At 36.7% G+C, this 25,794-nt stretch overlaps 1 protein-coding gene across 10 annotated transcripts in view; it reads right to left on the bottom strand.

Annotated features, from left to right (window-relative positions):
* Positions 1–25,794, bottom strand: part of TCF12 (transcription factor 12) — a 174,979-nt gene that overhangs the window by 68,722 nt on the left and 80,463 nt on the right. For all 10 annotated transcript variants that reach the window (XM_069798139.1, XM_069798142.1, XM_069798138.1 and 7 more), the window contains one exon: positions 5,931–5,995. In XM_069798139.1, coding sequence (XP_069654240.1) covers positions 5,931–5,995 — 65 coding nt within the window. The remainder of the gene's footprint in view (positions 1–5,930; positions 5,996–25,794) is intronic.

Here is a 25,794-nt window from a genome sequence, read left to right on the forward strand (position 1 = left end):
TTCTTTATAAAGAAGAAATTGGGAAATCCTGTAAGTTTTTCTGAAATTATGTTTTAATATGTTTACTTGAAGTATATTCCCATAAGGAGCACTAAGTATGGTGCTAATGTGCATAAAATGCTGCTGTCATACTGCAAAATTCAGGCTAATTCAATAATGCCTGATGTGCCTTACATCATGTTGCAATGATGCAATAATATGCTGCTAAATGAGTCACCTCACATTAGCTTCACAGCAATAGCAGAGCTGATGGCTATTGAAGGGAATATACTGTAGCAGTATTACTGGAAACACTGATGGACCAGCTTTCTATTGGAAATTTTTTCTTCATTAAAAAAAAATATTCTGAAGCAGCCTTATTTCTTACCAATATGCACAAAACTTATACAATAATAGTGGCATAAATGAGTTTAAAATCCTTCTGCCACTACTAAATACAATATATATAGTATACACAGTATCATGTAAATTCTTCATATGATCTCTATGTAGTAATATATATTTCATACTGCATGAAATATAGTAGCATATGTATATATACCATGTACTATATAGAGTAGTATATATTTTATGCAGTATTATATATATAATTTTACATAGACTAAGTTAAATGTATTTAGTAAATATAATCCATAGCTCCTTCCAGCATTCATGTATTCTACAGATCTATCATCAATTAAACTTTTTTCTAAATGGATTTTGTAACATTTAAAGTGTCCCATCATCATATAGAACATACAGATTAGAGAGTTAGAAAAATAGGGTAAATTAAGATACGTCTCCTTATAGAAAGGTTAGACTTTAAACAAAAACTGGTGAATGCCTCTTCAGTTCTTGCCTAACATCCATTACATTTAGCACTCGATTTTATCTCCTTTCTCGTGCATGGGATAGTATGCGGACTTGAAATTATGATGAAGGGAAGGTAAATGTGTTATCTCCGCATGTCAAAAAATCCATAACGTCTATTTTTCATGCATGATTGTTTAGAATTAAAACAGAATATTTAGGGGATAGTCACAAATAATTTACTATCTTCAGCCTACTGATGCCAGTGGGGAGAGACAGACTTTGCCAGGCACATGAGAACAGGCACTGTTAGGCTAAAGGTGTATCCCCCTCTCTCTATGCCAATTAGCTGGGGCACTTACAGGCTCATGGGGGTAAAGTTAGCTTCTGTGAAGACCCACAGAAACAATTGGAAAAATTACTCTAACAGCCACACATGTATTGCACATTTATCTCAATTTCACTTTGAAAATACCACAGATTCCTGGTTTTCTTAGAGCTCAGACCTGTCAAAGCAATATGCAGTGACAGCTGGGTACCTTTTTGATGATATTGGAAATGGGAGTCATACATTCAGTATCTGAAGACTAATCTCATTTCTTTTACAGAAGCTACAGTTCTCAGTATTAAATTACACAAATGTGAAGAAAACCCTTTTTACTACAAGAAGCCTTCTGAAAACTTAATCTATATCTGATTTAAGATTTGTGAAAAGATGCCCTTCCCAAATCTGCTATTACACAGCCCACAGGAATGGTGGAATCCCACACAAAAATCACAAACACACACACCCCCCCACACTCCAATCCAAAAACAGAAATAGAGATGTTGTGTCAAGCCATGTAGCATTGCATTTCATTCTGATAGCAAAATATAGTTTTTACATTTCTTCTAAAAGCTGTTGATTCTTTGTTCAGGTAAAAGTTTTTGATACTCATCTAAACCAGCTCTGCATAAGCCTTGACTTGTCATCTTACCCATCCATTTAGAGTCTATATACTGTATGAACATCGGAGAGAAAAAAAAGGCAGTAAGAGTTGGAAAGGTGCAGAATATAGTGAAGACCTGTCAGAACGAGAAGGAGTATGCAGTAAAGTAGAAATAAAGCCAAAAAAGGAAGAGGATTCAGAACTTTATTGCAAAGCACTAGACAAGCACAGGTTTTAATGTAGCACACATACACCATTAACCTCATTAACACTAAACCACATAAAAAACACAGCTTAAGACAAATGCAACTACCTTATTCAACACTGTTACTTGCATGAATGGGCCCAGTCCAAAGTGCTATACTCTAAGATGCTCCTTTTTGGCTTGCTTAAAACACCTAATGGAAATAAAATCTGAAAGTATGCACTACCTCTTTGGTAAAGTATTAATAAATTATTCATATTTACATTCTTGTGACTATATGTTATACCTGAATCACATTTCTTAGTTGCTTAGATTTTTAAGCTACATCGAAAATCAATGACACTTAAACTCCTACAGCCTAAATATAAAGCCTGTAGGTAGCTAACAGTCCATACAAATCACTGCTTAAATAATTTTCTGTAAAGGGTGAGAAGTGACAGTAAGAGTCTTAAAAATTTCAGTTGATAGTGGTCTTAAATTTTCATTCCAGCCCTCTGTAAACTTAATAGGAAGTAAAAATTAAAACTCATCACACATCCACACCAGGTCATTAATGCCATTTACCCCAATGACATATGGAAGGAACTTTGGTAAGAGAAGAACAGGTTAGAGAGTATTTGGAGAAGTCAGGTATTTTCAATTCATCTGTACCCAATAAGATACTCAGAAGACTGGCTCTTGCCATTTGTACAATTTCAGAAACCTTAGCCACTGTTTTTGAAAACTCATGGTTCTGAGAGAGTGCGGAGACTACAAACAAATGAGGTTTGGTTTGTTTGTTTCAGGGAGGAACAAAAGCAGTGGCTTATAATTGCTCAACATTTTAAATTTCTTTTTTTTAGAAGAATACTGGAAAAATAGGCTGCAAATGCCAGAAGATAACAAAGAAGTGATATGTATTCAGCTGGAATAAACTACACAAAACCAATCTCACTTCCTTCTCAGCATAAGAGCTGTTTTAATAAGGCTTTTACTACTTTCACAGGTGAACTAAGGAACCAAGGACAACTAAAACTACTGCTGAATACAGAGCATAGCTGTTGAAAAACAGTAGCTAGGAGTTCATGATCAAAACTAGCTGAACGTATTAACTGAGACTTTGCAGGCATCTGTTTTGGGCATCATTCCACCTCTAAATCAGTGACTTAGATGAAAAATGAAGACCACATTTACTAAATTCACAAAGCAACCCAGAAGGATCTACAAATGCAGTGCAAGCCTGGAATTGAAAACTGCACTGAAATTTAGAGAAGGTAGAAGCAATGTGTTAAAAAGTAAATAGCATTTTTGCATATGGAACCTGTAAACTGAAAAATATAGGCTGAGGAATGACAAGCTGGCCAGCATTACCATAACAAGGTATTGGGAAATTTTAGACCATCACCAATCAAACAAGTATCAAAGATTAGATATTTTTTATGAAAAAAGGCAAATACCACACAGCAAAAAATTAACAGTGTTGCCAGAAAGATCCAGGAAATTTCTGTTTCCCATAATAGTAGGGCTTTAGATGAGGTACTTTACCTAGTTTAAAACACTGGAATTCCCTCAGGTTGTGAACCTACTGGAGAACATCTAGAGCAGAGCATAAGCTTTTCTACCAATATTTCAATCTGAGATAGACCCTGTTACACAGCTGCTATTAAAAACATACCTGCACTATAATCTGCACTAAACACACCAATGTAAAAATTAAATCCATCTATGTCTTATCTTTTCTAAGGACTCCTTATCATCTTAATAATCTACTGCATTTCCAGCCTCTACAGACTTAAAAGATTATAGATTCTTCTCTGTGCCCACTGTCTGTAAGACAACAGTTAGATGCTTTAATTACAATGATATTTAGATAAGGCATCAGGGAATCTTTTTAAGAGTAAGTACATTTAAGTAATGGAAAACAAAACTCAGTGTGGTCATGCAGTCTCCTCCATCTCTAGAGGTTTTTAAGAACTGACTATATGAGCATCTGTCAGAGACAATGCAGCTGATTCTTCATTCGGATTGTCAAAATGACCTCTCAGGATCACTTTTGACCTTCTCTATGATAGCTTTCAAACACTGCAGCTACAATGAGAGCTTATTTCAGGCACTGCCACGGATTTATGAAAAATACAAAACCCCCCCCAAAAGATTCAGAAATCCCACCATGTTCCAAGCTAGCAAATGATTTCAAACGCTGTCAGATTTAACTGATAAAACCAAATTAAAGTACAAAGTGTAACTTATCACATAAATTTAAATTTAATTAAAATTTAATTGAAAGTTAACTCTATGATCATTTTCTATTACCCTGAATATAAAACCAAAACAGATTTACCTACCACAACATTTTTCCCCACATACTAAAAATGTTTAAGAAGGAAGAAACTGTGGGAGAAGAAATAGTAGGAAGCTTATCAAAGGAATAAACTGTATTAGAAGTGATGTTAATAGAAACAAATATGTATAAGATATTAGCTTTAAAATACCTACATGTAAAAAAAATTAATATTAAATGGTACCAGGTATAAACAATTAGGAGATATAAAAGTATTTTCCCAAGTAAGAAGCCAAACAACAAAAATTACATTCATTACTGCAAAGCAAAACAGAATTTTATGTAAAGTTAACAGAAACCCATTTTCCGACACAGAACATCAACTTAATGAAAGAGTAATGTGGAAATTAATTTGCTTCCAAACTAACGTCAAGTTTAAGTTATTATATTTAAATACAGTACCTACGGAGTTATTTGAACAATAGTAATAACACTAATACAATGTTCTACTGTCTAGACTGGCAATGATGTGAAGTCCATAACATGAACTTAAAGAGGTATACTGCTTTTTGTGAGAATATTACTGAAAGCTCACCCCTACAATTACAAATGGGTCTTTGTTTGTCACATCTGTGTTGCAGAGAAGTAGTAAGACTGTGAGATTGATCCTTTCTTAACAGGGGAAGTGATGTTAGGACTGCATTGCCACATGGTGCTGCCCATTCACACTTCCTAAACTACTGGTTAAGAGACTCAAAACCAAGATGTCAAACTCACATGCGAAGTTTTATCCTCCAGGAGAGATGTTCCTAAAAATATCAGTTCAAAGCAAATAGTCTACTGACAGTAAAATTAGAAAAATATTCCTCTTTGAGAAAACAAGCATAACAAATGAATTTCTTAGAATTAAAAACATTATATATTTTTATTTAAATCTCTGTCAACAAATACTGAGTGTAATCAAATGCTAATTATACTTTTTATACACTCAAACTTCCTGTACATTCAAAACAGACTTAAACAATGTTCAATGGAGTATTCTTAATGCTGCTCATTAGAAATAACATGGAAAAAAATGTTCACTCTAAAATGAAGATTTAGAGACATAAAAAGAAAGTTTTCATAATTAAAAAACATATTATCAAGCCCACAAAATAATACAGTATTATACTGGATAACCTAATTGTTAAACGTTGAAAGCGTAGTAAGTTTTCCTTTAAAAATGCACATAATCTCCACCAGGAGTAACAGTTAACTAACAAACTATATTCACCAATTACTGGTATTTTTTGACCCATTATATGTGAAAAATGTGCGTTTCACAGACTAATCCTGATGTTCAGTCAGTACTGGTCTACAATTCTGTTTGCAGACTTGGAGGAATGAATAACTACAAAGGATAAGAAAATTAATTTCACAATGATCTGTAGTTAAGACGTGATACACACAACTGAAGCACATTGCTTAATATGTTCAGACTAGTAACAACCTCCCTTTTACTAAAAACTTAGGACTTCGCACTCATGAGCTACAGAACCAGTTCTACTTGCACATAGCAAAAGTATCCCCTCTAAGCAGATGTATGCAAGTGCAAGGTAATTTGACCACACAGAACCCAGAAAATTTATTCTGCAAATTGTGGAAGACATTCTTGTTTGTTATGTTTGGTAGCCTGACACATTCAAGTAACTTAAACTAAATTTTAGTTAAGATTATTCCATTTGCTTTCAATCATCACTATACTTACTTGACAGCCTGGTAACCCCGTATCTCTACCATACAATGGAAATGGACCTCTATCTGAGGTTTTTCCTATAAAAGAAAGACATTGGAAATTAGGTTCTTTTTAAAATCTGCTAGATATCTGTATCAGTTGTCCTTATAAATGCAATTCAGAAAAATCTGTTAGCATCATAGTGAACTTATAAAAACTAAGTTGCATGAATAAAAGTGGCTTTTATACATCTGTGTTTAACAGCACTACTGTAATAGAGGACATACCTAATCCCATTTCCTACATAACCAATCGGTAAAAAAGAACTACTGCGATTTTTTATTGTTATAAAATATCCCTATCAGTATGTTTACATAAAAAGGGTAAAGGTCCAGCTTCCCTTTCATTATCAATAAGCAAAGGTAGAGACACCTTTAGACATTTCTCCTTCCTACATGAAACTAACACATAGCTGGTATCATCTTAGAAAATGAATATACTAAGCAGTAAAATAAAACCAACAAAACAACATGAAAAGTGAAAAAAACTTCAATTCAGAACAACAAGAAAACCCACACCAAACTTAAACCGTGGCTGAATCATTCATCTCTTGACAATCATCCCTTAAATCCTTAAAAATCCTTTCATTTCATGTACATTCCAGTTGGGTACAAAACTCAAGCAATACAACTGGTCAAGACAGCAAAACAGACTTCTCTCTTCTACCATATATACAATATTTGCCTGTAGGTAGCACATACTGAATATAGTGCCTTATGCAGAGTGGTTGTTCTCTGATGTTGCTATCTGAGGTCACAAGACAGTAGCAATATATTTGTCAATTGCAGAAAAACTACTTAGTGCTGTATTTGTTGGTTATGCCACCAAACTGGCATGTTCATATATTAAAACTTAGTGTGAAAGTTCTCCAGTAAGGCTCAGAAGTTTATCAAGCAACATTTTTTAAAAAAAATCTTGAAGTCTCTGCTGAACAATGTCAAGAATCAGACAGTTATCAAGTATGTGCATAACAAAACACCAAGTGCCTATGCCTGCCCCAGTTATGACACAGTTAGAACTATGAAACACCCCATAACACCACTCAGAGTATTATCCAAAGGTAAGCAGTAATAAGCCATGATACCTATCTATTTGAAAATGAATGTCATCTTACACAACTAGGCATTCCCTTTTGTAAACAATGCATGTGTCATCCAGCCCTCATAAGAAGAAAAAGTAGCCTTTCTTATACATTCCCATTTCAGTGATAAATAGCTCCATGCTATTGCAATTGCACTTCTAAAACAGTACTTCCTTTGGTTTTTCTCTTTTTTTCCTCTTATTACCAAAAATCCCTAAATGTCATTTTGTAAGAGGAAAAACTGAAGTATGCTTATTGTTCATTTAAAAAGTGCATCTTGTATGAGCAGAGAGGAAGAGGAAGTTTGAATCTCTTGGAACAACATCTCTGCAAGATTATCATCCTGATAACTATGGGTAGTCCAGTCAACAATAGTTTGCTTGAAAAATGGCAGCTCTGCTGTAACAAAGGGAGGAAGAAAGTTAACATTTTTCTGCTGAAAAAATTTGCCTCTAACAGCTATTGGGCACCAAGCAAATAAAATACCTAGCATGCAAAATTATATGAAGTAGGATGAATCATGCTGTTCATATTAAACCAGACTCAGCATTTTCTTTCCAGAAAATGAGAATCTTATACCACATGATAAACAACTTCGACTGAAGTATGCAGTATTTCAGGCAGGCTTTAAAACAAATATTTGTACAAGAGTCAATTACAGAGACTAGAAAAATTATGATTTAAATTATGGTTTGTGTAGCAAGCAAAAAATTGTTAGATAAGAATGCATAAAATCATGTTATTTAAATGTTATCACTTAAAAAGTTTGGCAGGTTCATACTAAAGGAAAAAAGCTGACTAAGCTAGCCCAATCTATACTAAATTTGGTTCTAAGAAATGATCAAGAAAAGTCAAGGCTGCCTGACATTGCACTGCCTAAATATTTATCAAGAATTAGAACTGGATTAACTTAATATTTAACCTGTGTTCTAACGGCCAGGCTTTTCAATGAAGGGTTTGGAAAGCAACCTAGGATCAAGTACAAGATGGTGCCTTTTGTATAGAGAGTCTCCCAAACACATTCCCACAGCAAACACTTAGATACGACTCTCAAACCTGCAGTAGTTTCACAATGTTAAAGGTACACATTTTTAAACAACAACAAAAAAAATCAACAGGCACACACTACAGAAACACACATTGAGCCCACACGTGAGTCCTGTTCCTGGTTCTGTCTTGTACTGTGGAAGCACACACTGTTGTGCCTTTTGCAAGACTGGAGCACTGTGCGAGCAGCACGATCTTCACATTCACATAGCAGAAGGACAGGGGAGAGAAGGTGAGCTGTCCCAGGCACCGCTAGAGCACATCTGTTACGCTGCTCGTGAGAGAAGAGGAAGGACTCCATCAACAGGCCCTGGAGCTTCACTGACACTACACTGAAAGGTTTCCCAGCATCCTGCTGTCTGGCAGTATCACGTGATGGTTTCACTATCAACACAATGGAAAAGTGAAAGAGTATTGACTACAAATCGCCTGTTGTCATTTCAACACACTTCAGCTGCTCCAGTCTAGGCACAATGCTATTCTCACTATTTAAAGCCTTGTAAGAAAACATCAGGGGTAGTGTTTACTTATCAATAGAAAGAGAAAATACTTATCAACTACTCCATGTAGTAAGTGAGTCAAGTACTTGAAAGGCGGGTAATGTCAAGTTTGAGAAGACTTCCTCATTGGTTTAACAAATAGGTAGGTCCCATACATAATGTCTGATCAATGCTCCGGCAGTCTCTGGCATCCAATAAAGTTCAAACACGTAGCCAAATATATCAAAGCATAATGCGTTTGGTGGTTTTTAGCTTATCAAATACCTTTCTTAATTACTTAGATTCTCTACAGATTGACAGAAGAGCATAAAAATGTAGAGGTTACTGTAAAAAACAAACTTATTGGAACATGAGTGCTTATGAGCATGCAAATGTCAGAAATACAGTGACACTGAAAGCCAAAGCAGACCCTGAAATGTCTTGCAGGTTTACCCCACAAGATCTGCTGTTGAGTATGTGATACCCTCTGTCTGATCATGCCCTCTCCACCCTCTGTCAAGAGGGTCTTGTCTCAGTCAGTGCTCACTGCACAGATGGAAATATTATCTTTTTTTGTTATAACTGGAAATTCAGAAACATTAATGCTCAGCATTAAGGGGACATGAGGAAACTCACTACAGCACCCAACATTAATTGGAAGGAGAGGGGTATGCAAAAACACTATTAAATGACAAAATCCTCATTGAATGTTTTCATTTGCACAGGTTTGTGTAAACATGGCTGTAAGGTAGTGTGTAGACATACCAGCTGGCAAGGTAAAGTAATGCCCAAGTGAAATTTATTTCCTCTTCAGATCCTATTTTATTTTCACAAAATATTCATGAGAAGTAAAGCAACTTTAGCCAGTTTTCTCAGTCCCAACACTTCCCATCAGACCTGTGCAGAAGGACTTCCTACACAAAGCAATTGTGAATCATCAGCTCCTTCATCACCTTTATCATGTACCTCCTGACTCATGTTTCAAAAGTTATATGCTGTTTTTTTAGAAACAAATCTATGCCTTACTTACAAAGTAGCATCATGGAAAACTTTCTTCAGGTTATATTTCAGTGGCTCTATATCCCAGAGTTTTGTCTTCCAAATGGATTTGAACTAAAGCAATGGACATTTAAAAATCATAGAATCATGTAGGTTGGAAAAGACCTTCAAGATCATCGAGTCCAACCATCATCCATGCCCACTAAACCCATGTCCTGAAGTGCCTTGCCTACATGCTTTTTTAATACCTCCAGGAATGGTGGCTCCACCACTTCCCTGGGCAGCCCATTCCAATGCCTGACAACCCTTTCAGTGAAGAATTTTTTCCTAATATCCAAACTAAACCTCCCCTGCCTCAACTTGAGGCCATTTCCTCTCATCCTATCTCCAGCCACCTGACAGAAGAGGCCAGCACCCACCTCACTACGACCTCCTTTCGGGTAGTTGTAGAAAGCGATAAGGTCTCCCCTCAGCCTCCTTTTCTCCAGACTAAACAAGTCCAGTTCCCTCAGCCGCTCCTCATAAGACTTGTGCTCCAGGCTCCTCACCAGCTTGGTTGCCCTTCTCTGACATGCTCCAACACCTCAATGTCTTTCCTATAGTGAGGGGCCCAAAACTGAACACAGGTGCAGCCTCACCAGTGCCAAATACAGGGGAACAATCACCTCCTTGCTCCTGCTGGCCACACTAAAATAAAATGATTGAGTTGGATATATACAGAATGTTAAATCTGCACTGATCAACTCACAAGGCATTTGAATCTTTTAATAACTTGGAATAAGTTTGGGTTTGTTTTTTTTTTTTTTAAGTAAGTTTCACGTGTTTTCATTAACAAAAACTTTAATGACCTAATTGCTGTCTAACAGGCTTAAAGCCCAAGGACTACAGAGTTAAAAGAAACTCAGCCAAGAAAATCCCACCAAGCATTTTGAACCGCAAGTACTTCCTAACTTCATAAACTTAAAACCTTGAAACACTCTGTACCAATTCAAACTTTAATAAGCATTTAGTAAATAATTATTTTTCTCTTGCAACTGCTTGTCTAAATATGATATGCTCACAACTTAATATAGCTTTTGAATACTACACAAGGAATTGTATTCCATAATAAATCTATCTGTATAACAGCTGTGCAGCCTAAATACTCTTAACACAGAATGAACTGAAACAGCAAGATGCAAAGCGATAGTGAGCTGAAAACTGCACTACATTAACTCAGTAGTTGAGGACTACTTCAGTGAATGTGCTATAAATGCCTGCCAGTAGTAAAACAGCCTTTTCCCACTGCTTCTAGATAATGCTTGGTTTATGAGAGGATGACAGAACATAACTGCAAAAAATTACTTCAATTCCCACAGAATTAACCCTTTATAAACTAAAGATCTTTCTATGCATTGATAAAAATTTATTTGGTTGGCAATATGGAAAGCACCAACATTTTTTTAATGAAGCAATATTTATCATCCAGTATGAATACTACAGTGACCACAGCTGGCAGCTGCTCTGTTTGTCAGACATGAAGTATGTCTGCCCTACTTGCACAGAGAATCATCTTTCAGTGAATCTTGAAGCATGTTTTTACAGTTCCTAATCATCATTTCATCATTGATAACACTGTTAACCAGTCACAACAGATAGCCTACCCAAAAGTTAGTTTATAACAAAACATTGGTGATGCCTTTGAGAATTTAAAAAGTTATTAAACTGGTGTTGGTAGATGTGGCTAGCAGTCAATTTTTACACTGTTTTCTCCCCATCCACATCCAGTAACAAAGTATCCAGCAACAAAATACCCATCTCTTGTTACCCACAGAATTAACACATTCAAATAATTTTTCATATGCAGACCCAATACGACAAGGAACAAGCTGCACAAGCTATACTTACAGGTGCATGTGGATGATGCAAGAAAAACATCCAACAAAGTAAACATTCTTCTACAACTCTTAATATCACTTTCCAACTTATCACAAAGTAGAAAGAAAGTACGCAAATTTTATAGAATAACATCCTTGCTGCCTCCAGTACAGGTCCATTCATTACTTTTTCAAATTTTGTTGGTGTTAAAAATTCTTATTCAGCAATTATTCAGTACAGTGAAAAAATTTACATTTGATTAAAATGGAAAACCAGCTCTGCTCCTTGGATTTGGTGTGCTGCTGCCTTCTTAGAGGCAAGACTGACTGACACATGCAGCCATAAAAGTTTTACTACATATCTAGACATTTCCCACAGCACTGGAGGAATAATTTCTTCCTCTTCTACTGCTGTATAGGCCTACTCATTAATACAGGCTGTCACAGTTTTAATATCTGCCTTATACCTACAATCTTACCTCTAATATTTTAAAGGTACATAATACCCATGTGTATATATTGTGAATACATGTAAAAATATTACGCACGTTTTTCCTTTTAATAATGGTGACCAAAACACATGGAAATGAAACAGAGAAGCAACACAATTTGAAGAAAGTGCATAAAACAAATGACCTCCTATTCTCTTCACAACAATTTGTTTAAGTATTATTGGCTAACGTGTGCCAAGCACGCTGCTGGCTACACTGAGGATGTTTAACAAGCCAGTGCCAAGAAGTGCAGCTGCTGGACTTGCAGCACCCTCCTCCTGTTCATCCCAAGCCAAATTACTCACTCAGCTACGAACAATGAAGCAGCAACACAGGAAAATGCCAAGTGCAAGTGAGATTAGTGATAAACTACAGGATCCCTACAGAGGTCAGTGATTAGCAGGTCCCCAGTTGTAATCACTTTCCCAACCTAGCCTTTATCTCACCATACGCTCCATCTTAGCTCAGTCTTCTTCTGACTGCAAGCAGCTTCCCAATCAATAACCCTTGAAGTCTTGCAAACTTATCGACACTGTCTTATCTTTTAATAAAGCAGTCAAACCTACATACCATGGATTGTCTGCAAACTCCTAAACCAAATTTTGAACCTTAAGATTAATAAGCGATTCATACCTAACAAAATCACATTACTGGAAAATTTTGTTATAAAGTAACAGAACAAAAGAAAAAAAAATACAAACATATTTAACCAGGAATGCCATGCCCAAGTGATGATCAGCAATGCAGTCTATACAGGTAGTCATAAGAATGTTGGCCTATGTGTTCTTGAAAAACAGATAAGGAAATGGTATGTACAGACTGTGACTAATGGGAAAAAAACAAACCCAAACACCAACATTCTTTTAGATATTCCCCCCGCCCCCCCCCATGCTGTGCCATCTTCTAAAACCAATTTTCCCAGACAGGAGAAGAAAAGGTTTAGCAAAGCTTGATTTTAATACTACAGATTTGCCCCCTACTTCTTTGCTCAAAATTCTGAAAGACCATGATCCTACAAGAACAACTCTAATAATCTGCAAGAAGTAAAAGATTATGATTTTGAATGAGATTTATGGGATTTAACTGTCCAGTTTCAGGTCTGCCAGAATTCTCCATGCCATAAATTCTCATTTGTAAGACAGCATTATACTTCTGCTATCTAGCCCTAGTACTTATTTGTCTTATTTGGAGCAAAAACTGTTTTTCATATGTAAATGATGCAAAACGTAGAAATTCTGAACCTGGAATTAACTGGAATCAACTTCCCATTATAACTGTTGCAATTTAGGAATGATGCTTTAGACAACAAATACTGAATTATTGCTTTTGTTGACATTTAGACAGGATCATCTGGAAAAAAACTTTTTTTTTCATTGTGCTTTCCAAAGATTAGAAAAGTTCAGAAGTCCTTCTATACTTACAGTTGTGTGGGCATTTGCAGGTGTCTTCCACTGTAAGAATTCTACTGATTGAACTGACCAAGCAATAAATCTAAAGAGTACATTAAGATGTTAAACACAGAAGTCAAGGGATTTCTCACAACTTCTTTAACACAATATTTTAAAAAGAAATAATGTCAGTGCGTGAAGTGGTATTAAAGAACCTGCTTCCCAAAGACATGCCTTTGACACTTTCATCCCACTGATTTGTAAGTACTTCTAAGAAAAGATGGAATATTTTGTCAGTTTGCAGAGCACTGCACAGATCTTGTGCTATAAAAACAATTTATTAATGCTCTTTATGTACTTCAAATACACAGGAGGTAGGGGTGGACTAAATTCCACATTATATTTGGATTGACCCTATGAACTTGTAATTTATATGCTCATGTCAAACGAAGAACATTTCTATTCCATCAGTGGCTGATCCATGAAGGCTACTTCCTCAGTACTATTCCTGTCCCTCCACTTACCAGGCTTATACTGCACTAAGTAACAAATCAAATGTTTGCAAGGCTAAAAGGGACTGAAGTCTCAGCAGGAAGATGCACATGAATAACTGAAGGCAAGGGGAAAAGAGGGAGTACAAATCTCTTAGATGAAGAAAGACCTTTCTTCTCCTCCTCCCCCAAGCATATGTGGGCAAGTATCCGTGAACCAAATAATTCTTGAATAGCTGTTTAGTGTATTTAGTTTCAATTCTCCACTACTACATCTACCCTAGGCTAACCTTACCATAAATAACGTTACCACTCTATTAACCCATTCATGTGTGCTATACGTAGACAGAACATCCAGTGGGAGAAACACACTAAAAATTACTACACTAAAAATATACTAAAAATGAGGGAAATTGGGGATGTACACTATCCAGAAGACAATAACCAAACTGAGTATGCATATGAATACACCACACACACATTCCACACTGGTGACAAGAAGACATTTTATTGCATGCATTTACCCACCTCACTTATCCACCCCATGCATTTCTAGAGTATCCAAGTGTCTTCACTTTGACTATTAAAATATTTCTCCCTTTGCCATCTTCCTCATCTCATCCCCAAGGGATTTAGTTAAAATTTTCAAGCAACTAACAAAGTTGCTACTTACATTACAACTAACTTGAAAAGCATCCCTTGCTCTCCTGGTGAGAATTTGTCCCAGATCTAAGGACAAACATTACTCAGCTCCTATCAGTGACTTTGAACATCAAGTACATTCTTAAGTCTGAAGTCAAGAGGTTTTTATAATTGGAAATTAATAGAGAATCCACACTTTACAACAGAATGCTACACCTGTTTCCAATTAAAAGATTATTTTGGTGACACTACTTACTACAAATTGCTAAACTACTTTTTAAAAATATATATATATAATTATATAAAATCTTAAAAATAATTACAATCGTACTCTGTTGTACACAAGTTTTGACAGTTCTCATTTGGATGACTTGCATAACTTATTCGAGCTTCACCCTTCACAGGCAATACAGCCAACCCAACTGCACAGAAATAGAAGTTTGCAAATCAGGTATTCCCAAACTGTGGTCTCCAGACTAGCAGTAGCTGTTAGACTGAACAAACAAACAAATAAACAAAAAACCCCACAAAACACACCCAAAACAAAACACAGAAAACCAAACACCAAAACCCCATTAGAAGCTAAAACAGATTTCAGAAGAAAACAAAACATGTTAAGTGTTTTCCCAGTATTACTGCTTCAGGAGAACAATTTCTGCGGACACCGCAGAGTAACCAAATTATCTGTTAAAACAGGAGGGGAAATCCTCACAAGACAGTGCCTGAAAGGAGCCATCTCCTGTTCAGGGGCTGAAAACTCCTAACTATACACATGCACTGCATGCAAGCACACCGAGCCAAAAGAAGGTGAAACAAAAAAACCATTAAAAATAGTTAAATAATCTAAATTAATACAAAGCACCTAAAATGCTAAGAGCTTAAAACAGGTGCTCTTATTTCAGTATAAAACCAGTATTTACAGTAAGGGACTTTAGATTGTCCAGAAATTGAAAGCAATCCTACCAAGCCCCAAAACATTGAAGATAATTGCGCAAGAAAGCATCACTGTGTTGCAGAAAGGCAAACTGGTATTGCAGCTATACAGAGGATGGACTTTTAGCTGTCTACTAAAAAAACACTCAAAAACATAGATCTCTCTAAACCATCCCCTCATCTGTATGTACCCCACGTCTCCATACATTTATGAAAACTGCTACCCTACTGCAAAGGCACCTGAAGGATGAATACTGTTTTTTTCTACAGTCATATTCCCCCCCAAAAAACCAAAAAAACAACAAAAAAACACCAAAACCATTGCAAAGGAAAAGACACGTTCACTGTTTATTTTGAGAGGTGAGACAAGTGGCATTCTTGATAAAGGAAAAAAGTCTTCATAAGAGATCATAACAGTCGTGGGAACATGACTGAGGAAACATTAACAATAACATCCCAGGTCCAGACATAGTCAAGGTGAATGTAACTCTCAGATTTAAAAACACCAAGGAACATGGTGTGCTGTACAATGAACTAAAGAATAAAACTTCATATATCAATAAATACTACCTCTCTGCTTGGCTACCCATGCTTTCCAGAGGTATCACTATGCTGCTTTAAATGACCTAAAGCAGATGAGGAAAACACTCTTCCTCAGCATGTTAAGAACAGAAGGAATACATATGGCAATGTTGGTAATTATTTTATAGAAATGATAACATGAGTAAGAATGATGAAATATTTCAACGGCAAGGAAGATGTAAAAGCAATTGCTAACATTCTGCACTTTTGCATCAGCAGGTCTAGGTAACCTGACTCCAAAAGGTTTAAAAAAAAAAAAATGTATATTTTTAATATACATATAAACCAAGGTGTTTTCTCAGATATTAACACTGATTTTTACTTAGTCTTAGAATACTCAGGAAGTGCAAGATCTCTGGAAGAAAGTTCATTTTGTACAATATTTAAAATAAGCAAATAGGATTACACAAATAATTTATTCCTCTGATAGCAAATCATAAATAATGAAACCACCAAAATAGAATTTTATTAATAAAGGATTAAGTAGGTTAATGATAATGCTAGTCAACCTGAATTTATGGGGAAGGTGTCTTTTTAAACTGTAAGCTGGCAGAGTACACTATCAATGTAGCCAACTCTTATAAGGTACGTGCCTTCGACAAAAAAACTGGATGACTTTTAAAAGAATAATTTAAAGGAATAATCTAATTACTCTTTTAAAATTATAATGCATTAAAGGAGTAAAAGCCAGGCACCAGACAAGGTTTTAAAATGCAACTATAAGCAGAGGATCATCACTGAATATTTTTCCATGACATCAACATGACTCAAAACTTGCCCCTAGATTTAGTCTTTCCCCGCCCCCCTCCCCCCCCCCCCCTTTTAAATCATCAAGTTGGCAATCTAAATGTGTTACTGGAAATTCAGAGCTTGTTGGCAGATTGAAACAACTGAAGACAGGTCACTGATGTGGAGCACTGTGAACTGCATGTAAGAAAGCAAGCTGCCTTTTTATTCAGGCAAGTGCAAAAAGATGCCTGCAGGACTGAGACAAGGCCCTACAGCCTCCTGTTCTTTAACTAGATTTATCCTAAGGAGGAAGGTAGCAGTTATGGAAACTTTCTGTGGTCCACTATTACCCTGACCTTTCCTGTTGGCCAGTCTCAGCAGCTCTGCAAGAGGCACACCAGCCTTTGCAAATCCCACAGGGAATCTCCCCAGGCATTGAATAGGAAAGCCCAAATGTCTACTGCTGGGGTTACAAACACATGGTTACAGTACCTGAAAGTATTGCAAAGTGAAAAATCCTCCTTCTAAGCCTAAACAGTATTAAAGAGTGAAAGTAAAAATAACGTGGACTTTGTATCTTTTTATCTGTTTTACCTGCTTGTACTTCAATTCCCTGCACTAGAAAATGGGAACTGTGCAGCTTGCCTATTATTATAAGAGCCTTTTATACACAAACTAGGATTAATTTCAAAGACACTTTCCCATTTCATATCAAGCCCTTATCTCTGCTGTAAGCCCTCAACTACACATTACTCCTTGATACTAAACAGTCATAAACACTTATAAAAAAGGCTTTTCTTGATCCTGCTCTCTCTTGAGTTACTCATCTAAGCCTCAGCACCTCAAGCACCTATTTTACTTCTCATGCAGTTGCTTTTCAACCTAAACTTATGTTTTTATCAATCTCCCTGCATCTATAATTTTGTCATTACCAACTACACAGTGTATATGGAACCCGTCCTGCTTAATGTCTTTATCAGTAGCATGGAGAAGAAGACGGAGTGCACCCTAAAAAAGTTTGCAAAAGACCCCAATTTGGGAGATGCAGTTAGTATACTTGAAGGCAGGACCACCATTCAGAGGAACGTAGACAACCTAGATGATTGGGCCAACAGGAACCTCATAAAATTCAACCATAACAAAAGTAAAGTCCTGCACCTGGGATAGACTAACACCTTGTAACGGTGCAGGTTGGGGACCAAGTCTGCTGAGAAGGACCGGTGGTCTTGAAAGGCAAGCTGCACATGAGACAGCAGGTGGGAGTGATTATCCACATCTACTCAGCACTCATTACACCATATCTAAAATATTGCATGTAATTTTGGATCCCCCAATTAAAACAACAACAACAAAAACCCGAACAAACAAAACCCCCACTAACAAACAAACAATGAAACAAACAAAACTAAGCTAGAGAGCAATACGGTCAACAGGAAGATTCCCACTGCTTTCACTGGACATTGAAGGAGGCCTCACAACGAGGCATCCCTTCTTTTAATTGGTATCACATCCATTCCAGAATCCTGGATTCTGAAATCCTGCAACTGGCAATTTTCCCTCCAACTTCCTGTCACTCAGGTCAAATCACTTCTGCTCCTCCAATTTCTTTTCTCAGTTTCCTTTTTTTTTTCCACAGTGGGGCAATGACTTTATATATCTACTTCTGTATTAGTTTCTCTTTACCGCTTACGCTCAGATCTCATACTTATTCCCCCCCCCCCAACATTAAAATTTAAGCAAAACAAATATAAACTTTCCAATTCAACTGAATTAATTATTCTTTACATACTGGCTCTGCAAAAATGCTCATGCATTTAAAAAAAACCCCACACTATTTATTCCATACCATCTTTGCTTCTCTGCCCCTGAGAGCACTCTCTTGGATACTTGGTCTCTGCAGTGAGTTTTATGATTTTTGCTATGCTGCATGAAGCAGTAAATGATACTGAATGATGACCAAAACTATTCCATTTTGAGCAAACCATTTGAAGAAAGGTAATAAAAAGGATTAAGACTGCTATTGAAATGTATGGACCTCTCAATTTTTAGATTAAAAATTGCACAGTAAAGTAAAACATCGAATCATTGTAGGAGTTCCATGCTACAGTTGTATCTTAAAACTCTCACTCCTTCTATGTTATGTTAATTCACATGTATATTCTAATAGAAAAACAAAGTAGTACTGAGGTGATTTAAACTGTTGTACTTTTAGGGTTATATTCACAAAGTCTATTTTAAGAACTGCTTTGGAAGCAACTGATGTTTTATGCAGTGAACTGCTATTTTCCCAGATGAATAGAATATCCATTCTTTGCCTCACAGTTTCCATGACACTAAAAACAAAACATTCATCGGCACCAACTCAGTGTTTGATGGTAAATGCAGCTGCAGCTCACAACAGCTCGCAGTGTACCTCAGCCCGCCTCAGCTGAACAGAGGCACTGTATTTCCCCAATGCAATTTCATTGTTTTACAGACAAGCCCTTTCTTGCCAAACTCAAAACATTTCAAACGCTGCTGGTGTTCTGTCTTGAAATGAAAAGTTATTCAGTTCTGCAAGTAATGATACTAAAGCAAAGTCTTCCAAATTACTGAACAAAGTACATAACCAGAAACAAGACTTTAGTAACAGTAGCATTTGCCCCCAGAGTTATGAAGAAATTTTTGGCCAAAGAATATCAAACTTTGCTCCCTGTTAGAACTCCAACCCACTTGCTTCAAGTAAGTTGTTGAAGAAAAATATTACAGGGACCATTTTAAAACTGGTAAATGGAGAAAGTCATATGGCAATTCAGAGACAAGGAACAGCACTCAGCTTTCAGTGCTACTTCTCTCCCCAAAAGGAGCATTTAAAGCACAACACCTCTCTCTAGAACGAAAGATACCATGAGAGACAGTCTTCTGCTTTAGGGGAAGATGAAAGACTCCTATTAGCTAATAACTCACCTTCTCACACTGGTCAGCACACCACTGTTTCACACACCTTGACTTAATCACATTGGTCTGATTCTAAAAGCCATGTTGAAAACAGGACCTAAACAATACTCCACACTTATTAGAAGCATTTTTAGTCAACAATTCAGTAAAGCAACTAAACGCATATGTACTTACAAGTATATGAATGAACTAAATTCAGGAGGGACTGCTCATGTAATTTAAACTATACACTTAGGAGAATAATGGTGGACTGCAGACCGATTACAGAGAAATTTGACAAAGAAGGATGTGTCATCTCAGTCTATTCTTAATGTGGTTTTTAAAAAATTTAAAAATACCTGAAAATATTGAAAATGTAACATGTCAATAATAACCACTTTGCAACTTCAGGGAAATGCTATGTTGATCTAGAAACTAATTTATTTAAATTACACAGACTGAAATCCATTTCTGGATTTGCCATAAAATACAGCAATAATACACCCTCTCCCAGCAAAGAAACAAAGTCCTGGCTCACAGCATGCATATGTTTAAGGACAAGAAAGGAGACATAAACATCCAAATTTAACTACTGAAGGATCACGAAGATAATTTTCCAAGAAGAGTTTGAAATGGAGGAGAGTTGTTGGCACATTTTCAGGTCTTTCAGGGCGCTCCCCTTACTCTGTAGCTCTTGCAGCCCCTCCTGCCTTTGCTGTTACCAAGTACTGCACTGCTCGCCACTCTGCCCAGCTGCTGCTGTGGTGAGAGCTCCCCCTCCTGTTTTAATGTACTCCAATCACGCTGAAGATTGAGCTACCCACATATGTAGCGATCAAATCTATCTATGGCATTGTAAGAAATGTCTACATCATTCCAAAAATAATCAGATGGGAAATATAACCTCAAGGCATTTCCTTATACCAAAATGGAACAAGACTGCCCTTCCAACCAAGTTCCTTTAAAATACAGCTCATGAAAGAAAAACATTAATCCAAAGACTGCAGCAATATTTATTAATAAATCATCAGCAAAACAAAAATAAAAAATTCATTGCTCTTTATACCCAAACCACTGACTTCAACTTGAGATTCAGCAGACCCTTCAGGATCAAAGAGTGTTACAGCGGCTTACTGTCAGAGGCCAGTGGAATTTGCTTTCAAGCATTACTCTTAATAAATTTCTATTGATGGCCTTTCTACTGACAACCTACTGGACTTTTATAACATCCTTACACTAAGCCATTAACAAGACTGGAACATCAGTGCGCTCCCCACAGGCCACTACAGATTACAAGATCAGAAAAAAGTGAAGCCTGCTTTTGTAGCTTTTCTAGGAGCTGAATAAAAACTACACACACACACAAAAAAGAAACTTTCTTATTGCCAACACAGCACTTACACATTCACAGAATACTACTAACAGGAGTGTAATGTATGTTGCAAGTAGTCATCACTGTAACCTAGGAAGAACATTCATATTATTTTGCAAATACTGTACTGCAGAAGTTCCTTGGCAGGTCAGTAAATGCTGATACAGGACAAAAATGCTATCTTCAAAATTTCAATTTTATTAAGTGTTTGCTGAGGTTTTTGACTCTGATTTTCCTTCTGAAGCCGAAAAGGAGACAAGAAGTCCAGAAGCTGGTAGAAATAGTCAGCTCCCCTTACAGTTCCTGGAAAGAATTTTCTTATCTACAGATTTAAATTCTTCAAGTTTATTGCAACAATGGTGCACATTTCCCTATCCTAGTGTTTCCCAAACAGCGGACAATAAATTAGAGAGAGCCACCAGCTGACTGCCATAGTAGATATGATGTGGTTCTTCCTCTACTTCAAATACAGAGCAAGTTTTATTACAAATGTTAAAGATGTATCATGTGTTTTCCTGAGACTGTCTTTTTACAACTACAGTGGCAGTAGCAAATAAGGGGCTCATAGTAAGAATATAAGCAACAATGTCCTTAAGTCCATAGTAAACTCCCACCTGGCTGTGATTATCACACATACAGCCTGGTATGCAGGGGGAAGACGAATGAACCCAGAGAAGCTCTTTAAGTATTATTTGCAGGATGAAAACATGAAAAAAAACCCAAAACAGATTCTTCACAGGTCAACAGTTAGTGATCCTTTCTATTACTCCCTTTTCAAAAGAAGATTCTTTCTAGCTGTTTACTTTCTGAAACTTTGGATAATGATTAGAGATTCTAAATTGGGATGTCAACCTATGAAGTCAGCAATGGGGGAGGGAGACTGGACAGACAAATAGTATCTATTGTAATCACAACCAGTATCCCTCTTCCCCAACTATGAACCATGTCTTCTCCATCTGCTCAGGTACTTACCTCAACAGCTAATTAAAAAAATTAACAAATTCATATCCATGTGATAGTGGCTTGAAGAAAAAAAATAAATTTATGGCAGCTGTTTTGGATAAGGAAGGTCAAGATTTCCAGAGTCTCAAAAAACTAGTGTTTTAAAAGAATCTCCAAACCTGATATCTAAAAGATGTCTGCTTTTCCTGCTTTTCAGGTAAGCAAAGCACCCAGTTTTATTTGGAGTACAACTCAATCACAAGTGTACAGGAATGCTGAAGCCATCTCATGTAGCTCTATTTGAAATCCTAAATATGGATTTATGGCCCTGATCCTTCAAACGGCTACATACATGCTTAATGGGATTATGCGTGCTTAAAGTCTCTTGGATGTAGAAGTATTTGTAAAATTAGGACTTACCTTGGGCACGCAGATCATTCAGTAGGACGCATTAGATTTATACTGACTTTTGTTACACTCTAAGACATTTGGACACTTCCCACTATATCAGGCAACCACTGAAGTAACAAATTAAACTATTTCAGCAGTATTTTACTTCCTTATATTACAAAAAGCTTATAAGGATTATTTTTTTCCTAAAAGAAAACAGGGTACATCAGAGCATTACCAAAGCATCAGAATGCTAATTAAGTGGTCATTTTGCTTAAGATAAAAAAGTCATGATAATTAAGTAAAAGTCAGAGATTTGTTTCAAATAGTTTTTTCCACACTATCCTAGAACATTATTTCTCAAACTGGAGCTATACTGAAATATTTTGAAAAGTGAAACCACTTGAGACATTATTTGAAAAATCTTGTGTGTGTATAAGTAAAAACACTTCACCTATGTTTCAGTGTATCCAAAACAGTTCAGCCACATATATACACAGTTTCACTGAGATTTTTCTTCCCTGAATAAGACCCATTCTTTGTTTACTACTTTTTAATTCTTTTTTTAAAAGTCTTTTTTTTTCCAATTACAGGCAGGAAATAAAAAGAAATGCAACTCTTTTATGTAAAGTAAATCCATCTGGATGTTTGCTGCATCCTATATTATAAACTTGTGATCCCCAACCAGAATGAGTTATAGTGAAGCTGCAGGCAAAATTGTCTCCATATACCACAATCCATTATCCCTGTCAAGTTAATGTTCCATGTTGAGCCATATGGCGTGGGTACACACTCAACAAAGGAAATTCCTTAAACTTGTTATAATCAGCACTTACAGTCATCCAGAAAAACTGACATAAACAGCTTTATTGTGTTTTGTGCGTTTCAGTTGATATCCATGACAAAAAGAGGAAGCTTCAGGAAAGGGAAGGGGGGGGTAGAATAAAGTTGCAATAATAAAAAGAGGGGAGGGGGGAGAGAGAGAGAGAGACTGTACATTTCATAATTACACATTTTCCTTAGCAAGTGATTTTCAATTACAATAAAGCTCAAGCCTCCTGACACTGATACACTGTGCCAGATTAACAAGAAACAAAAAAACCCCCACCAAAAGCCACTGTATCAATACTTCATTTTCAATGCAAATAAGAAATCCTACAGTTTCAAAGTGCCTGACTCATGTAAAAGATTCTCAGTTTAAAAAAAATTGAATCATTTTTAGTTTTCCTGACTTTGGAGAGAAGGTTTGCCTTCAGTTGTTGTATAATTACCAAGAATTTAACAGTCCTTCATTAACAATACCGTAATTTAAATAAAATATCTTTCTATGCATTAAGTGTAGGTCACAGATGAATTAAGGACTCCCAGAAGCCTCTGCTACCTGGCACAACCCATCACATCAAGCCTAAGTCAAGGTACAAGTAGAGCAGAACTTCATTCCAGCCCCCGCAGTGACAACAATAAAACGCTGAGAAAACACACTATCAAATACTGAACTCAGCATCAATTTCTGTTAATTACAGCCTTGTCAGCAACGTGATTATTCAAACAGCTCATGCAAATGTTAATGAGTCCTTATTTGCATATTTATTTTTTCCTTTGTTGAAATGTCATTGATTATTACATTCTACAATGATGAATGCTGCTGATGATGTGCTCTGATATGTAATTAGTCATTAAGTGGAATGAATAGATCAATTATGAAAAAGGAGTGAGATTAAGAAATATCAAACAAGACCGCCCAATGTAACTATAGAATTTTTTTTAAAAGGAACTAAAATAATTTTTTGGCATTTAAAGTGCAACATCAGTAGTTTTCAATAAATAAACTACTACTTTTCTGAGGTTAAATAAGATCTTCCACATGCACTGCTACTTGGGTAATCTAATTACAATAGCCAAGCGCTTTTGTAAAAACAGTATGAAATCTGCAGAGTAACACATAGGTTTTGGGGTTTGGGTCTCGTACCCCATCCCCCCCCAGTTTTTCAAAAAAATTATAGATGTCCCAAAACGGTTCACGTGCACACTGCAGACTGATCTTTTCGCAGAAATGAAAATAGCACTTGCAGCAGCCCCACTTTGTTTTCAAGGCAAAGACTCACATAGCCTTTTGCAACTGCCTGCTCTAACTACCCAGCCAGCGCTCGCTATTTGCAGATGAAGGGGAAACGGGAGAGAAGAGGAAGGAAGGAAAAAAAAAACAAAAACCACCCAACAAAAAAAAAACCACATTACTGCAGACCAGATGGGAACATTCCACATGACCAAACCAATCAATCACCTCGGTGGGGCGCAGGTGCAACACAGCCGTGTAGCAACACACCATTTCACAGTCTATCGGGCACAAACACATGGTCACCAATCAATGGCACCCCCAGGACCTGGGGGGGAGGCTCTCTCGAGCCTTACTGGTCCATGCCTGATGACTTCATAATCACACATCATTTCATTCACTGGAGGATACAAACCAGCATTCTAATAACCTTCCCCTGAAACCGGTCATGTTGTGCATATTAATAGAGTGCCGGGTAGAGCTGAACCACCAGCTCCACGCTGCAATCTGAGCAGAGCCTGCAAGAAGGAAACAACCTGAAGCTAAGAACTTCTGCCCGAGGAAGGATAGTCAGCTCAGACCCAGATCAACGGCAACATTATTCATTTTGCCAAAATAAACTGTGCACGACGCTCGCACCTTTCACAAAGCAACCCTTGAACAATAGCAAGCAAGCAGAGATAAAGGACAAAGTGGGATGGAAATCAATAGAAGAACATGCTTCTGTACTTGGTGATACATTAGACAAAATTCTGAAACAAACAGGAGCACCGGTACAACGCTCTCAGTGAAAAAAGTTATTTTCTTTTAAAACAAGTATCACAGATTAGTTTTAAAACAAGCAGATAAAAAAAATTATGCAACGTGATGCGATCATGCCACACCAACACTTCAATCAGGCCACTGACTGCTTTTGACTACAGTTTGCAAAAAAGGCCAATTATGTTTGTGTTATTGATGACTTAGGAGTATAATAAACCTTACGGACATAAGGATATGGAAACATTTTGGCCAGAGCTTGTCACACTATACTGTTAATTATTTGCACTGTTAAATAAGATCCTCAGGAAACATAAGTGACAAGGAGTGCATCTTCTCTTGAAATTACATTATGCCTTGGGGCTAAAAGTCACATGAGTTGCAAATGAAATGTAAAAGACTAATGCACATTTAGAATGTTCTAAGTGCCCAGGTAGGTAAGACTCCACCATTTGTTATCAGAGAGCTTAGTTTTACTTTTGTTTTTCCTAAATTGATTACATGAAGAGCAGACACCTCTGGATTATACAGTTAAATCAGGCAAGTGTCACATCTACTGAAGCACCTCAGCTTTGCTTTTGGGCATAAATTGCTGAGAACTGCTTGGAGAAATACGTATAGTAGGCATGAAAAAAGTATAGTTGTTAGGTTGCGCTCTTAGCACTACATGTTGCTTTAGGTCAA

The sequence above is a fragment of the Haliaeetus albicilla genome, chromosome 12 (genome assembly GCF_947461875.1).
Source record: "Haliaeetus albicilla chromosome 12, bHalAlb1.1, whole genome shotgun sequence".
NCBI classification, from domain to species: domain Eukaryota; kingdom Metazoa; phylum Chordata; class Aves; order Accipitriformes; family Accipitridae; genus Haliaeetus; species Haliaeetus albicilla.